Source organism: Zosterops lateralis, assembly GCF_965231275.1.
Source record: "Zosterops lateralis genome assembly, chromosome: 11".
NCBI classification, from domain to species: domain Eukaryota; kingdom Metazoa; phylum Chordata; class Aves; order Passeriformes; family Zosteropidae; genus Zosterops; species Zosterops lateralis.
Genome location: NC_139771.1, coordinates 18,801,898 through 18,819,318, shown reverse-complemented (window position 1 = coordinate 18,819,318; position 17,421 = coordinate 18,801,898). Strand labels below are relative to the sequence as shown.

The window sequence follows — 17,421 nt, the reverse complement described above, 5'->3', positions numbered from 1 at the left end:
ATAACACCAAAACCACACCACTGCATCTGACGGTTTTGCTCCTTTCTCCCCGCAGGTCAATGGGAAGGATTTATCCAAAGCCACCCACGAGCAGGCGGTGGAGGCGTTCAAGACAGCCAAGGAGCCCATCGTGGTGCAGGTGCTGAGGAGGGCCCCGCGCACCAAAGCCTTTGGTGCAGCCCACGAGCCACAGCTGGTGGATGTGGGCACCCAGACCGACATCACCTTCGAGCACATCATGGCCCTCAGCAAGATGGGCTCCCCCAGCCCACCCGTCCCTGTGCTGGACCCCTACCTGCTGCCTGAAGAGTAAGCCCTGCTTTTCTGAGCCTAAAAAATACTTGTGTTTTCTCTGGTGGTCAAAAAGGCCAATGGCTCCTGGCCTGGTTCAGGAATGGTGTGGCCAGCAGGAGCAGGGAGGTCATTCTGCCCCTGGACTGGGCACTGGTGAGGCCACACCTTGAGTGCTGTGTCCAGTTCAGGATGGACATTGAGTGCTGTGTCCAGTCCAGGATGGACATTGAGGGCTGTGTCCAGTTCAGGATGGACATTGAGTGCTGTGTCCAGCTCTGGCCCCTCAGTTCAGGAAGGACATTGAGACACTTGAGCACGTCCAGAGGAGGGAACGAGGCTGGTGAGGGGCTGGGAACACAAACCCTGTGAGGAACAGCTGAGGGAGCTGGGGGTGTTTATCCTGGAGAAAAGGAGACTCAGGGGTGACCTGATCACTCTCTACAACTCCCTGAAAGGTGCCTGTGCTCAGGTGGGGTTGGTCTCCTTCTCCAGGCAGCACTGACAGAAGGAGAGGACACAGCCTCAACCTGCACCAAGGGAAATACAGGTTGGATATTAGGAAAAAGATTTTCACTGGAAGGATAATAAAGTCTGCCTGAGGCCATAGGGGAGTCACCATCCCTGGATGTGTTTAAGGACAGACTGGATGTGGCACTCGGTGCCAGGGTTTAGTTGAGCTGTTGGGGCTGGGTTGGACTCGATGATCTTTTAGGTCTCTTCTAACCTGGTGATCCTGTGATTGTGTGAACGTGGTGTATTAGAAGGGGTTCACAACCTCACCTCACTTGCTGGTAAACATGTACTCCCAGAAGTGGCCAGGACTCATCCACCACTGAGCCATAACTCACGGCATTTTTGTTTTTCCTGCGCATTAGCGAGACATTACTCACATGAGTAATGCCACTGAGTCACAACGTGCCCTCATAAAGCTCATTTTTTTTGCTGGCATTTGATGGATAAAGTTATTGCATTTTGTAATTCCTCTCACTGCCTCTTTGGGTTGCTTATGTTTTAACTTTATTTTTTATGGCTGCCATAAATTGTGTAATGCTAAGAGCCGCTGCATTCTGTTCCAGTGTATTAATTACTTTATTATAACCCTGCAGCGCTGTTACTCGAATAAGTTATTTTCTGGGACTAAAATTACTTACCAGTGTTGTCATGGATGTTTTCGAATCAAATTTTAATTATTGTTAATGGTAATTTGATGCTTTTGTACTTACAAATACAAATGACAGTTATCTCCTGGCGCACACGCCCCCCGCCCTCACATGCTGTTGGAGAGGAAAACAGCTCCCCAAGGAGCCCCTGCAGATTGCCTGTCATCCTGCCACGCATCTCCACAGGGAATGGAAAGGATTCTGACCCTCTCAGTTGCTGTTTGTGAGAGGCTGATCTGGTCAAGGCACAGCAATTCCTGGTTTTTTGATCCTGCACTTGGTGAGAGGCAGGGCTGGTGTGCACCCACCCTCCCTGTGCACCTCTCAGACATCCCTGCCAGCACTCCTGGGGAATGAAACAGGGTTTGGCTGCAAACAGGCACTGGTCCTGCACTGCCCCTGAGCGACTTTCACAGCACATTAACTTTCACACAGTGAGCCAGGACCATTCCATGTGCAGTGTCTGTTCCTCTCATGACTCTCTCTGCTGATACTTGTGGAATGATTCCAGCCAATATTCCAGCACCTATTCCCAGCCCATTGAAAATTCAAGCACAGCAGCACAATTTAGTGGAAATACTTGACCAAAGGCTGGAGCTTTGAGCTTGCAGTGCACAGACAGCAGGGCTTGGAGCCTGTGGAGAGGACATGATTATTCCTGGGGCCTCGACACTGCACCTCCCAACTTCATCTGCACCAGGGGCTTTTAGTACCTCTGACTTGCCAACTGCAAAACCAGTTACACTTAAAAAATGGCAAGGATTAATTCCTGATGAATCATTTAGGAAAAAATTCTTCCCTGTGAGAGTAGTGAGACCCTGGCACAGCTGCCCAGAGAAGTTGTGGCTGCCCCTGGATCCCTGGAAGTGTCCAAGGTCAGGTTGGAGCAACCTGGACTAGTGGAAGGTGTCCCTGCCCATGGCAGGGGTGTAATGAGATTTTCCTTAAGGTGCCTTCCACCCCAAACTATTCCATGATTTTGCCATTCTATAATTTAGGTTGCAACATGCCTGCATTATTCCAGCTTTGCCCTCTCAACTTCATATTGTTCCTTAATCATTAGACAGATCCCAGCTGCTGGATCAGCAGTGCCCTTCCTCTGAGCTGGAGCTGTTGGAGTTCCCTCACAGCCCTTCTCGTGCAAGACCCTCTGGGTGTGCTGTCACCCAGCATGTGAAAGTAGAGTCATTTTTTCCTGGTGTTTCCTCTCACTTCTCCCAATCCCATTCAGATTAATCTCTAACAACTTGACTATCCCAGCCAATTAGCAGATGCTGTTCCATAAATAGCCTCAGACATGTATCTAGTTAACAGAGAATTAAAGGGAGTTTACTTTCACTGCAGATAAAACAATCCAGCACAGAAAACAGTGATCACAAGAGCATTACACTGCTTACAACTTCCAAAGTGTAAAGGCAGTGGAAGTGTGGGAGAGCTCAAGCAGTAAAAAGCAGCAGGCTGTCCGCCTACAATACATGGAATTTTCATTTAAAACACTTACTGGGGTAAGTGGTGTAGCTTATAGAATTAACCACACGCAGCTCCTCGGTGTGGGGGTTTGTCCATCATCTCGCCTACAAGCTTGGAGTGCATTAACAAGTTCTGCTGAAGTCCTGAGTGCTGTCCTAAAAAATACCTTTCTTTTTTTCCCAGCCATCCATCCGTGCATGAGTACTATGACCCAAATGACTACATGGGAGGAATTCATCAAGAAATGGACCGGGATGAGTTGGAATTAGAGGTACTTTATCTGACTAACTATTTCATTTCCATGTGCACCTCGAGGTCTTTGAATTGTATGAAGTGAACAGACTTTTCAGAGCAGATGTTTGTGATAACATTGTTCACTAGTTGCTGATTCCTTTATCACTCCATTGAACTGTGAGCCAGGCACTGATGATCTTCAGGTAATGAATTAACATAAATAGTGAAGTCATTGATTCCTTTAATTAAACTCTGTGTAAGCTGTGCTGATTTAGGCTTTCTGAAAGGCTCTGCTGAGTGGCAGGACCTGTTCCACATAACCACAGTAAAAATGTGTGAGTTTCCCTTAAATATTTCCTGGCTGAGAAACAGATGTTCTTGATCATATAATTTTCAAGTATGTTAACTTTACAAGACAAGGCCAGGATAGATTTGCCACTATACTAAGCTGTTCCTCCCTTTTTCATTACTTAAGTGACATATGTATACATACAAAATTACAGATAATAAAAGTTGAACCAGTCATGAAGGTATGCAAGCCCTTTTCCCTGCCAAATCTTTAGAAATCTTTTCGTTTTAGTGCTCGTATATCCCATCAGAAGTTCATATTGAGTTTTCTCATTCCTGATTTTAATAACCTGCTCCCAACCATTCAAGGTGCAGCACAGAAACTGTGGGGTTCTGCAAGATACTGAAGCAGTACTGACCCAGTAAAGTGTTTTTAATTATTTGTAATAAATAGTTGCAAAGTATCCCAATAGTTCTAAATACTGCCAGCAATATCTGACCCAGCTGCTCCATCCAAGATTATCAGTAAGAGAATATTTTATACCCTTATCTGGCTTGCACTTCTGATTTCTTGGATCCTGGTCCTGCTAACTCCTATTTGTCAAAGCAAGCAGTGCTGACCTGCCTGAAGCTCTGCTGAAATCAGTGGAGATTTATCAGCAGCTTCAGTGGGAGCAGAGTTCAGTCATTCTGTGAGCACCAGGTTGTTTCCTTCTATAAAAGTGTTTGCAGGATCAAGGACTAAAACCCCATAAAAAGTTTGCAAGCTGTTCTCAGATTTTGCGGATCTGGTAGCAATTCATCTCTGTATACAAACGTAAATCAAAGGCAGGATAAATTCAAAGTGCCAGTAAAACAAATGCTACTTAGCAGACTTCAAGGCCTTACTTTTCAAACAAGGACCTTTTTTTCTTTTTTTTTTTTTTTTCTCTCTCTTAAATAAAAACAAATACAATCTAGATTTCAGTCTCAAAGGAAAATGTAGAACAAAACAGTGTTTTCTGCCAGCATCTTTCCAAAATCTACTTTTTAGGAAATCTAATATTGCGGATAAATTATAATGCTTCCATTAGAAGGTCAACCAGTTGAGCTGAAAACAGTTTAAACACACGCACTCCAGTAGCCAAACCTTAATATGCCTTAAACCACAACATTAATAATTTTGACATTGATATAGTACTTGATGGCAAAAGGTGATCAGCTCAGTAACACAGGCAGATGAACATTAGGAAAGTCTCTGTAGCCTAATAGTATTTCTTAAAAACCACTAAAGATTCCTGTTCAAATTGTAAAGACTATGATCAATGGTAAGGTCAAAGTGCTAACAGGGACTCAACTGGCTGGTTGCTTTTTTGTTTGCCTTTTGATAGATATGTTTTAAAAGACCACAAAGGCACTGTTTCATTGACTGCAGCAGGAATGTCGAAAGTAAGAAAGCCATCAAGTCAGCCTTCTGGGTTTCTATGTCTATAAAATGTGCTTTGAATTTAAATCAGAAGCTCCTCATCTAAACTTTTATGGTCTATAACTGACTGGTTAGTGATTTGTAACAAGCAAACAAGACAAAAAAAAGGTGAAATAGCCAAGTTCGCAACAAACCTCCAATGTAAATATCCATAGGAAGGAATTTATGCTGGCAGGATTGCTGAGGTGCCAAAATTGTATTCTCGGTTTTATCTCAACATTTGTCTTAAAATTGATGACTTGGAGGTAACTGCCATATATTCTCTACTACAAAAATAAATAAATACCATTTCTTTCCTTTTGAAGTTGCCATGCCACAAGTAAAGAGGAACTAAATCGTGAACTCCTATTTTATTATAAATTAAAAGTACATTCATTCTTCTCGGAGGCCCAGCTAGAAGTCATTTCAGGCTCATAAAGGAAGAATAATGTCACTCCAGGACTCCCCAGCAGTGTTATGCATTAATATGTTTATTCAAACAAGTCTGTCCAGCTGTCAGACACAGCCCAAGCGAGGGCTCTCTCAGTGGAACTTTCTCACATTACAAAGGAGAACATTCTACATCAAAAAGGGGCCTGTTCCCTCCCATTTGACTTTCTGTCTTCACCCTTCCCAATATGCAACTTGTATGTAGGTCTTTCTTTCCAAGAAAAGAACTGAACTCAACTGAATGGTTAGTTGAGAGTCAGTGAAGCTCAGAGATGAAAATTGCATGAAATGTTTGCTACTGCTGAGAAATTTCCCTCTGATACTCTCACTCAGTCTTGGACAGAAATGAAGCATTCTTGTCAAAAGACTGAAGGAGGACACCAAATTTGTTCAAAGAGTTTTTTGGCCACCCAGTGCACAGCTCCCAGTGTTCCCAGCATGAAACCACAGCAGCTGATCAGCAAAGGATGAACACACTGAGCACAAAAAAAAAAAAATGTGCTTCAAGATCTGAAATTAATACTCCACTGCTTTTAGGAAACCATGAGTAAAAGCTGAGTACCAGGGTTTCAAGCTCTCCCCTTTGCTGTACTTTGCTACTTCTGCAGAAACTTTTCTTTTCCTTCTCCAATAATCTGTTTGCAAGGGAGGCGAGAGGCGACTCTCTGAACATGCAAATTGGAAGGCTCCATCACAGGCACTCTGCAATTTTTATTCCATCCTGGTTTGCAAAGGGTTTCAAAGCATCTTTCATGTGAATATATTTCTTCTCTATGAAAACTCCAGCTCTGCAGGGAGTTGCACTGATCAGGAGCCTCTCAAGGCATTGCTGTGTCTCAGAATACAAAGAGCTGCAGCCAGAGCAGGGCTGCTTCAGGCAGTGATTGAATATGGAAAGGTTTAAAAAGCTTCACAGCTGTACTTTCTAACACAAATATTTGTATGTTCTTTGTTTGGAACAAACGCAGAAGTGGTAAAACGTTTCATCTGGCTCACGAGGCAGCACTGAAAGGTTGTCCTCCCTCTGCTCTCTGGAGGTTTTTCAGCCTGGCCTCAACACCTCGTGCTGTGTGAGAAAGGTCTGAATCGTGGAGCTCTGCCCATCTGCCTGGCACAGAGCCTGGGCATCCTCCAAGTTATCTCATTGAGGCATCCCAAACCTCTTTTCATCAGGGTGAGAAACACTTTTCTTCAGCCTTCCCCAGCAGCACTGGTGACTAAAGCTGGTCCAGCCTCTGTGGTGAGACAGAGAATTCCCATCGCTGAACTGGGCTGCCACAGAAACCTCCAAGCAGATTTCTGCTTCTCTAGGGCAAAGAATTTTGGTAAGAAAATCTGGTTTATAGCATTTTCTCCTTTGAAAAGGGAAGGAGTGAGGCTTTTTTTCCATTTACCTGTGCTGAAAACCACTTTGATATGAAAATACAAATACAAAGATTACTTTCTGAGGTTCAAGAAAGCATGGACAGGATTTTTCCTCCTGCTATAGCAGGGCCAGTTGCCAAAAAAGCAGCAAGAAGGCCCTGTACAGTATAAAAGGAAATAGTTCTTTGTATTTATTTCCCTTTCTTTTCTGCGTGAAACCTATTAATGGAATAGCAAAAAAAGGGGACCCTGCTGGTCAGGTATGGCAGAAGTCAGCACAGAAAAATCCCCACCACATCTTACAGAGGGAGGGAGGACAGAGCACTTACCATGCAAGCTGTGGATGAGGCTTTCCGAGTGACTGAACTATTTTTACCCATGGCTGTCATTTCAGATCTCTACTGCTCATTTCTGTCTTGTTAGAGAAAGGACTCTGATTTTTTATAAATTCGCAGGCAGGCCATAATTCTAAATCAGCAGTACAATAATTCAATAATCCTCTGCAAATGAAGGATCTTCTGAGCTTATAGAGGTTAATTTACTATTATCACTTGCCTCCTAATTCATTATGATGAGTGGTTGCAGGTATAATGTCACAGGGCATGTTCATTTCTTCTTGTCTTGCTGCAAATGCCAGATGGATTTCAGCAACCAGCTCTGCGAGCCCTCCTTGGCTCTGCATTTGACGAGGAGCCAATAATCTTTCAGACACTTCTCTTGCACAGACTATTTTGAAAGAGCATCCAAATCCTCCTTTGAACATCTCTCAAAATGTCACTTTTACCTGATCTGAAGAAGCAGATTGGAGTTATCTGCGAGTGTGAACATTCTCATCGATGGAATTTGCACATTTATCATTTTAACCCAGGCCCAACATTCCCACACTCTGTGGGCAGCACCTCTGTCTGCCAGCTGTTTTCTGTGGATGCAGGGCAGGTGTGGAATAACCTCAGTGTGTCCCTTCCACTGCCCAGGAATGCAGCCCCTGAGACAAAACTGTAAGGAATGGCAAGTCCTATGGCGCTGCAAACACAGGAACTCACACCTTTAAAGTTCTCCAGGTCCATATTAATCTTCTCTGTTTAATTAATTCCTGGTTCAATTACTCGAGCTGCCATAATACCTGTACTTGCAGGTATCAGTTTTCTATTTTCCCCTTTCATGTAGCTCTGCATTACACAGACTTGCCTCTGAATATGGAAAATAACCTTTGCTTTGAAGACTCTGGTGTTGATTCTTCAACTCCAACTGGAATTGCACACTTTTATCTTTCAAATATTTCAAACTTTTATGATTATATTAAAACTTCACTGACGCAAAGACCCACAGAAAGCAGCTGTTCCTATGTTTAAGTTCATAAAATTATCATATTTGGGTAGCATCAAATCCACTTTCTCTCTTTCTACCAAACACTAGAGGGATTGTACCCAAGAGTGAGTCTGTCAACTAATTACTCATAAAAATTCAGGTTCTAAACACCTGCTCTATAAGTTTTTTTTCTGCTCCAGCTTTGTTTTCTCTGCTTTATTTCTGAGTGTTTTAAACAACAAATAGTCCTTTTCCTTCCAAAATATATATTATTTAATTTACCAGATGATTTATCACCTTCCAGTATATCACAGGTGATGTCTCAGGTGGTAGAATTTAAATAGAAACCCATATTTTATTTTTAATTATGATACCCTTTATAGTTGTGCACTGTTGGCCAAACATCTATTGTTACTCAAAACCTGTGGCAAGTAAGAATGAAAATAACAGCTTGTTCCCTTCTTTTCCTTCCACTCCAAGTTTTTGTAGTTACACAGGATTTATTTAAGCAATGGCCAAAATCACCATATACTTCTGTTTGGTTTTGTGGGGGTTTATACATATATATATATATATATATATATATATATATATATGTGTGTGTGTGTGTGTGTGTGTGTGTGTATATGTGTGTATATATATATATACGTGTGTGTGTTTGTGTGTGTGTGTATATATATGTATATATATGTATATATATATGTGTGTGTATATGTATGTGTATATATATATAAAGAAATTATAATTATATGTATTAATTTTTTTTTTCACTGCCAGTATGGCAAGCAGTAGAACGAGCCACAGCACAAATTTCCTGCCACGTTTTCAAATCAGTAAAGGATATAAAAGCATTCCTGAAGATAATGAAACTTTTTTTTTGTTAAAGTACACAGGGAATATGGGAATTGTTCTAGGCCTGAATTGGGCTCAATCCACAAATTCCCACCTCACCTCCAGTTCACTCCAGGGGAAATGCAGCATGAGCCCATTGCCTGCAGTGGCATTCTGGAGGATCAGCTGAGATCAGAACTGAATCCACTTTGTCTCATCTTTCTTCTGAAGAATCTCCATCTCCTCTCTAGAAAGCCCCAAAGCTTTAGAAATCTGAAGAAAACCCCTCTATTAAAGCATTGTGTTCAAACCTTTAAGTAACAAAAGAGGGGGGGAAAAGCACAGCAGCTCACCATGGATACTATTGATTGAAACCACTTAAATACCAGCTGAAATGTCACTGACATTTACAGCTACGCTTCTTTAGGGGGAAAAAAAAAGAAATTACACATGTTGACAAGTAAATAACATGAGATTGCTGATCTTGGCAGCTGTCAGCTAGACACACCAATAAATTATTCATATCAGCTTGTTTTATTGTCTTGCCCCTTCCAAATGGCACAGAACAGAGATGTCAGAAGAGAGAGCTGTGTTATCAGGACTTTTCCTCTGGAGTGGCAGGTCCAAGCACAACTAGAGGGTGCAGGGTCTGCCCTGGGATCCCACCGTGTCCCTTTGCCTGGTCCCACTTTTCCCTTTGCAGCACAGCCCAGATCTGCCTCTGTCGTGTCTCTCCTGAGGAAAAGCAGGACTTTGCCAAGCCTCACTCACTCCCCTCACCTGAGGAGGTAAAAACACAACTCCAGGTGCTTTTACACCTTTGTCTGTGCAGCAAAACCCTTCCCCTCCCCATGGCAGCAGCCTCAGGAGCAGCACAGCAGTCACAATAAGTTGGTTAAAGACATTAAATAAACCCCTGGGATATCCCTCAGAGGCAAAAAGGGCAGGACTGAAAGATGCCACAGGGATGGTCACAGCCAGGAACATCCCACAGCCTGGGGGCATCTCCATGGATTTTACAGCCCTTCCTACCAACCAGTGTCACACAGCAGAGGCAAACACAGAAGAAAAAAAAAAAAAAATAAATAACCCTCAGGAATTCCTCGTGGAAAAAAAAAAGCACAAGGGAAGAACATACATTTTTAAGATGGGTTAAATGTCTCTGAGATTAACAAGACCACCGTGACCTGCTGAAACCAAACACTTGCAAGATACTGAAATGCTTATTATGTTTCTATTACCAATACCAAATGCTTTGCTGACAATATATTGATCTTCAGTCACAATTTTGAGAAATTTATTAGATGACTTAATGAAAATTATACTATTTAAAGTAATAGGGTATTATAGGGTTTTTTTCTGAAAAGCCAGAGAATTACCCTGCTTATTAGGAAATATGTATCAGCTGTGACAGATATTGAAATCATACTTTATAAGTATTTTATCCTTTGAAGTCTTACCTCTACATGAAATATAGGTAATTTTTCTTCCTTGAGATCAATAAAAGGTCTATTTTCAAAATGACTTCCTATTGATTGAAGGGTCAGAAATGTCCCAGGTATTGATTGTCTGTATATAATCACGTTTTGCTCAGTAAGTTAACCTCGTCTACAAGTGAAATGAAAAGACATCCAGTATATCACTTAAGCAAAATATTTTCATTGCATTTGAAAAATTGCTTCCATCAGTCACCGGTGTCTCACTGACAATGTATTTTCCTTTTTTTTTTTTTTTTTTTTAAACTTCAGGAAGTGGATTTACACAGAGTGAACAGCCAGGACAAGCTTGGCCTCACTGTCTGTTATAGAACGGATGATGAAGATGACATGGGTATTTATGTGAGTGAGGTAAGATTGAGCTGCTTTCCATAAGATACCATTTGTCTTTTCAGCTGCATTATTGGGCAGTTAAGACCATTCATCCTCTGTTTGTACCATGTTGGATAAACAGCCAAAATGCAGTAATTGGAAGAAATCTAATTATTTTCCTTTTCTCCAAACTTAGTGCAGTCCTGCTCCCACTCAACTCAAATTTCATTATATTAACAATGATGCCTTCAGAGTATTTTCATATATTCCCCCTTTAATTTTTATTCTTGATTATTCCTGAAACAACATAAATTATAAAAAACCCCACAAGCTTTTATTTGCAAACATCTGGGGCCCATTTTCCTCTCTTTGTCCCTCTCCATTAAAAAAAGCAGCATTTTATGCAGCAACATTTTTTCACTGTGCAGAGCCATTTTAAATTAATCACACCAGTTTGAGGAAAGAAACTCATCATTAAATCCATGACTTTCCATTAAAATGCACCACTCAGGAAATAAGGAGAAGTAAATCCTGAGCTCCCAAACCTGCAGAGCACTCAGAGCTCTCTCATTTTGCAGATTGACCCCAACAGCATCGCCGCAAAGGACGGGCGGCTCCGCGAAGGGGATCGCATCATCCAGGTACGTGTGAGAAGGGCTCCAAGTGTCCCAAACCCCAAAATTCCACTTCTGCCCTCATAACAGGGCTCTGCACTTGCCATGCAGTGGGGATGGAACAGCATCACACGTCCAAACCATCACATTTGGCCAGCACTTCTCTGCACGAGGCTGGGGATGTGCGGGTGGATACATCCAGCCAAGCATTTCCATGGAGCTGGGCACAGGGTCCAGGTGTCCCTGCGGAAACACTTCATGGTGTTGTTTTTTTCTTTAAAGATCAATGGCATCGAGGTGCAGAACCGAGAGGAAGCTGTGGCACTTCTCTCCAGTGAGGAGAGCAAGAATATCTCCTTACTCGTGGCAAGACCAGAAATTCAGGTACAGTGGCAACAAAAAAGGCTCACTTGAGTCTTAATTAAAACAGTTGCTGTTTTGTAGGAAGCAGTTCTTTCAAATCTTTTCTACCAGATCTACCTAAAACCATACTATACACATTGACTGCACATATATATATGTGATCTAAAATAATAGAATTCAGCAGTCGTGGTACTAACATATATATTTTATATTAAAATTCAATTTCTAAGGCATTTGCTGATTTATATGTGCTGCAATGCTATTACAAACATCAGTGCAAGGTATTATGAATGGTTTTGAGCCACAGTTTTGAAGAACATGCTGAACTCTAATTCCTATAGCTATTGATTATTCATTCATTAAAACACCTATTATTTAGCCCTTCATACACCGTCTCTTAAAGTACTTGAAAACTGTCAAGAAGCCTCCTCAGCTGTAATAAAAGGTTGAAGCAGATCCCTTTGTAGAGCAGGGATTAGCACAACAAAGGTGTTGAACAAACAGCCGGGAGCACCATTGTTTGATCTGTCTCTGCTCCCGATGCTGGGAGAGCAGCCCTTGCCAGTGCTCCTGGAGACACGGGGTCAGGACCATCACTGTCCTCTTAGCCTGGATATTCCTGCTCTTTCCCGTGGGGATAATTGGGAATGGGAGTAAAAATGTCCTGCAGACCCCAAGCAAGATTTTCCTTCTGGAGTTTGATGCTGCCTCACAAGAAGTGTTTTCGAGCTTTGGGGTCTGGAGTGTTTTATACGTTCTAATCAAGTTGTGCACAAACCAAAACTGCCCCAACCCTTTCAAGTATTTCCATGGATCAAAAGGCTGAGTTTTTTCATCTGTAGAGGGCTGTTGGAGATAAAACCCTGCTGCTGGAGAAGGAGGCAGCTGTGGGAGGAGGTAGCAGGGTCAATACCCACACTTAGCACAAGGACAGGCTCCTTCCCAAGACACGGCAGCACTGTCACAGGAAGGAATCTCCTGAGACTTCCCAACCACTGTCCACAAAGAAAAGCCGTAATTTATGTCAGTCTTCATTCTTTTGACAACGATTGGTTTGTTTTTTCCCTCCCTTTCCACACAGCTGGATGAAGGATGGATGGATGATGACAGAAACGATTTTCTGGATGACTTGCACATGGACATGTTGGAGGAACAGCACCACCAGGCAATGCAATTTACTGCCAGCATGCTTCAGCAGGTACTGCCCTTGTGGGGTGCAGGGCTGTCAAACTTCCCACTGCACTCAATATTCAATATTGAGCTTGGCTGAATACACTTGGTGTCTCAAGTGACACTGGGATCAAGGCAAAAGGACTTTCTGTAAAATCAAGGTATTACATGACTGTCCACAACTTCGTCTCAGGGTCCAAGATGTTTTAAAATAGTACCTTTTGTGTTTTGCCCCTTACAACAACATAATCACAATTCTTGGAACTCCCCTGTCACTGTGGTCACTGAGATGAGTACTGGGTGTGTGGTGGATGGAGCAGGCAGAGAGCTGATTCACAGAGTCTCCTATTTGATGTGCATGCACAGACGGGAAACAGCCTCCCAAAACCTGGAAACCCAAATGGACAACTCAGGAAAATGAGTGAAATAAGATCTATACAAGGGGGAAAAGGCAAAGAAAAAGTTTTTACATTACAATTTTTATGCAGGGCCGCATACACAGGCCAATTCTCCATCATTCTGCTATGATTAAAGGGGTTTCTCAATTTTTTGCCTAGATTCTTTTTCTAAACTTTTCTAGAACTCTGCATCCTCGGTGGCATCCCCTTGTTGTGAGGAGACATTGTCTCACTTTGGCACTGCAGGACAACATTGGATATCGTTGTGCACCTAAATGGGAGAAGAAACATTTTGAAAATGTGATAGGTGAAACTATTTGCTGTGTAGGTAAAACTCAGACCTTAGGTTCTTCTGAATATCCACAGCAGGCTGTGGGCTTGGTCACCTTTTCTCTGAGTTCTTAATAATACTCTTTCCATCTAAGATGCAGAAAGTGTGAAAAGTGACGGATCAGGAGAACTATTTAAAAATAAACACCTTGAAATATTTCCTGTGCTCACAATAATTTTCCTTTGTGCCTTGCTGTTTCTGTTGCTAGAAAAAGCACGAGGAGGATGGAGGCACCACAGACACAGCCACTATTTTGTCCAACCAGCACGAGAAGGACAGCGGCGTGGGGCGCACGGACGACAGCACTCGCAACGACGAGAGCTCCGAGCAGGAGAACAACGGGGACGATCACACCACCTCCTCCAACACTTTGGGGAGCCAGAAGAAGCTGACCTACAGCCACGACACCCTGGGCAGCGGGGACATGCAGTTCAGCAACGAGTCCTTCATCTCAGCCGACTGCACCGACGTCGACTTCCTCGGCATCCCCGTGGACGAGTGCGAGCGGTTCCGGGAGCTGCTGGAGCTGAAGTGCCAGGTGAAGTCTGCCAACCCCTATGGCCTCTATTACCACAACAGCACCCTGGAGATGAGCAAGAGCGACCAAGAGAGCGTCGACAGAGAGCTGGAGATGCTCAACGAGGAGCTGCACAACATCGAGCTGGAGTGCCTGAACATCGTGAGGGCCCACAAGATGCAGCAGCTGAAGGAGCAGTACAGGGAGCCCTGGATGCTGCACAACAGCGGCTTCAGGAACTACAACACCAGCATCGACGTCCGCAGGCACGAGCTCTCGGACATCACCGAGCTGCCCGAGAAGTCTGACAAGGACAGCTCGAGTGCCTACAACACGGGCGAGAGCTGCCGGAGCACTCCCCTCACGCTGGAGATCTCCCCCGACAATTCCCTGCGCAGAACTGCAGAAGGCATTAGCTGTCAAGGAAACGAGGGGGCAGTGGCGTATAATGTCTCCCAAAAGAATCCGTGCGCCAGCTCGGAGAGCCATGAATCCAGCTCTGCCAAATGCCACGCCTCTGCTAAAGATCCTGACCTTGGCAAGCAGCTGGAGAGCAAGGAGAGGAAAGGCAGCAGCAGCGATGGCAGCAAAAGCCCCACTCATGGCCAGAAAGCCTCAGGCTCCTACGTGTCCCCCTACCACCACTCCCCGTACAAACACGCCCACATCCCTGCCCACGCCCAGCACTACCAGAGCTACATGCAGCTGATCCAGCAGAAATCCGCCGTGGAGTACGCCCAGAGCCAGATGAGCCTGGTGAGCATGTGCAAGGACTTGGCCTCGGGCCAGAGCGAGCCCAGGATGGAGTGGAAGGTCAAGGTCAGGAGCGACGGGACGCGCTACATCACCAAGAGGCCGGTGAGGGACAGGCTGCTGAGGGAAAGGGCCATAAAGATCAAGGAGGAGCGCAGTGGGATGACCACGGATGACGATGCCATCAGTGAGATGAAGATGGGCCGGTACTGGAGCAAAGAGGAGAGGAAGCAGCACTTGGTGAAAGCCAAGGAGCAGAGGAGGCGGCGGGAGTTCATGATGCAGAGCAGGTTGGAGTGTTTAAAGGAGCAGCAAGGCGCCGAGGAGAAGAAGGAGATGAACATCATCGAACTGAGCCACAAAAAGATGATGAAGAAGAGAAATAAAAAAATATTTGACAATTGGATGACAATCCAAGAACTGCTAACCCACGGAACAAAGTCACCGGACGGCACGCGGGTGTACAATTCCTTCCTGTCAGTGACTACTGTATAATCAATCCCCAGTGCTAAATTATGTACATAAAACACTACCAGTGGGGTAGGAATCAATGCCTCGTTCAATGTGGCAAGGTTTTTGTATATAAGATACAGTCACCGAGTTTATAGTTCAAATACTGAACTCTGCACAGCCGTGGGTGCCAGGATCTCTGTTCTGCACTGGAGAGGAAGTTTTGCCCATCTCCTTCAAAGGCAATATTAGCAGTGCTTTTTGGAATACTGATTGTACTTTTTTACTTGCTACCTTTTACATGAAGTGTTTAAATATCAGAAATGTATTAACCATACTTACACAGGTAATTTGCTTAAACTATATTCATATTAAAAGGTACCCGTGCTTTTGTTTACCTAAAAAAAAAAATTTGCAAGAAACCCACAAGAGCAACTCCATATATGTATTTTTTTTTGTGAAACCATATTTTGTGATATTATTTTTGCTGTCGTTCACTTCTACACAGAGTGCTGTTTATCAATACTTAGCTCAAGGTTTAAACTCAGAATTAGAATCATTCTCTTCTAATACTTAACATTTATCAAACAGCAGTTTTTAGAGTTATGCTCAACGTTTAAACATTTTTCTCTTTAAGGTTTCTGAAGAAAGTATAGAGGTTTCATCTGAAAAGCCTGAGGCAAAGTACACTATTATGCAGCTTTAAAGGATTTTAAAGCATGTTTGCAAATGTTGCAACCTATTGAAGAAACGTGCATGTACAGCTAATTTGTTTATATAAGACAGTTTGTGGAATTTGAAAAGCCCATGGTAGTAACTGTTTGCTTTATAGATTTGAATGCATTGAATTATAAAAGCAGTTTCATGAAATCATCATTAGCTACAAACGTTAACAAGTAAAATGAAGTAAAATAAATTATTGTTTTATATTTCAAACTCCTTTAAATCCTTTTTATTCCCTTCTGGTTTCACCACCTAGAATATAAATTTTATGGAGTGTAGCTCCTGTGCTGCAGAAATGCCTGGACAGCCACAGGGGCCAAACCTGAGGGAATAATTGGTGTCCTCACTTTGGGGGGGAATTTGGATTGAGGTTTTCTTGAGGGAAGAGGCAAGGGAGATGCACAAGGAAAATCAAGAGTAAAATCAAGCAATGCTGATCTTCAGCTCACAAGGTATTTAAGGTGACTTGTAAGAAAGAAATAGAACTTCTGCTCTCCTGCTTTGCTTTGGTTTGTGGTTTCTTAGTGATGAATAAACCTCACTTACAGCCTTCAGTGAGGGATTTGCATTAAAACCAGACAATATATAAATTAAAGGACATAAAAACTCAAGCAAATAAATACACAAATTAAAGGAGATGGTGCAAAAATAACAGAGGTGTCAATGAGGTATCACAGTCCTTTTTGTGCTTTCTATTTCTGATTAAGAATTCAGATATAAATTGGATTATTCTGCTGGATTAAGTGATGTAGACTCATTATGAGTAGCTCCCAGATTCTCCATCCCCTGTCCCATTTTCCTTGAAAGCTCACTCCCAAGTCTTCCAAGGTTTTGTTCTGGACTTTCTGTCATAACTCAAGTGAGCAAAAATTGCAATCATAGTGACAGAAGTGCAGAGTTGGAAGGAGAGAGATTAACAGCTTCTTGTGCCTATTTTGTCTGTCATCGAGAAGCAAACAACAGATTTGTCCAGGTTTTTTTCTGCTCCCCCTGTGGACTAGCACTGAATGTGTCTGCCACACTCCACAGTGAACTTCTATATACCTGGAAATGCCCCTTCAGCCCGTGTAATCTGACTCTCTTGTCAATAAGCCTCTGCAAATTTATCTTCAAACTGTATTTTCCTTCGGGATAAAGAACTAGTCCTGCTGTAGTCTGTGAAAGGTTTCTCTATTGACTCTGTCAGAGCTGGGATTTCACCTGACGTGCACCAGCTGTTACCACCACCAGTGGTACAGTGGGAAAAACATCAGATTTTCACACGTTGCTTTCAATGTAAGACATTTGCCATCTCTGTCTCAAATCTGCCTCACCCTGAGGTCAGTGTTCTGTTCATCCCAGCTGCAGGTGTGAGAACCACAGCAAAGCACTGCCCCTCCTCAAGCCCACACACTCAGATGATCAGAGCTGTGATTAGTGTGGAGGAACAATCCTCACAAACCAGGCATGA

At 43.2% G+C, this 17,421-nt stretch overlaps 1 protein-coding gene across 2 annotated transcripts in view; it reads left to right on the top strand.

Moving 5' to 3' along the window:
- Positions 1-16,525, top strand: part of PDZRN3 (PDZ domain containing ring finger 3) — a 134,548-nt gene extending 118,023 nt beyond the window's left edge. For both annotated transcript variants that reach the window (XM_083869486.1, XM_083869487.1), the window contains 7 exons: positions 56-309; positions 3,108-3,195; positions 10,593-10,691; positions 11,231-11,293; positions 11,549-11,650; positions 12,711-12,827; positions 13,737-16,525. In XM_083869486.1, coding sequence (XP_083725612.1) covers positions 56-309; positions 3,108-3,195; positions 10,593-10,691; positions 11,231-11,293; positions 11,549-11,650; positions 12,711-12,827; positions 13,737-15,293 — 2,280 coding nt within the window. In that variant the 3' untranslated portion in view covers positions 15,294-16,525. The remainder of the gene's footprint in view (positions 1-55; positions 310-3,107; positions 3,196-10,592; positions 10,692-11,230; positions 11,294-11,548; positions 11,651-12,710; positions 12,828-13,736) is intronic.
- Positions 16,526-17,421: the final 896 nt, after the last annotated feature.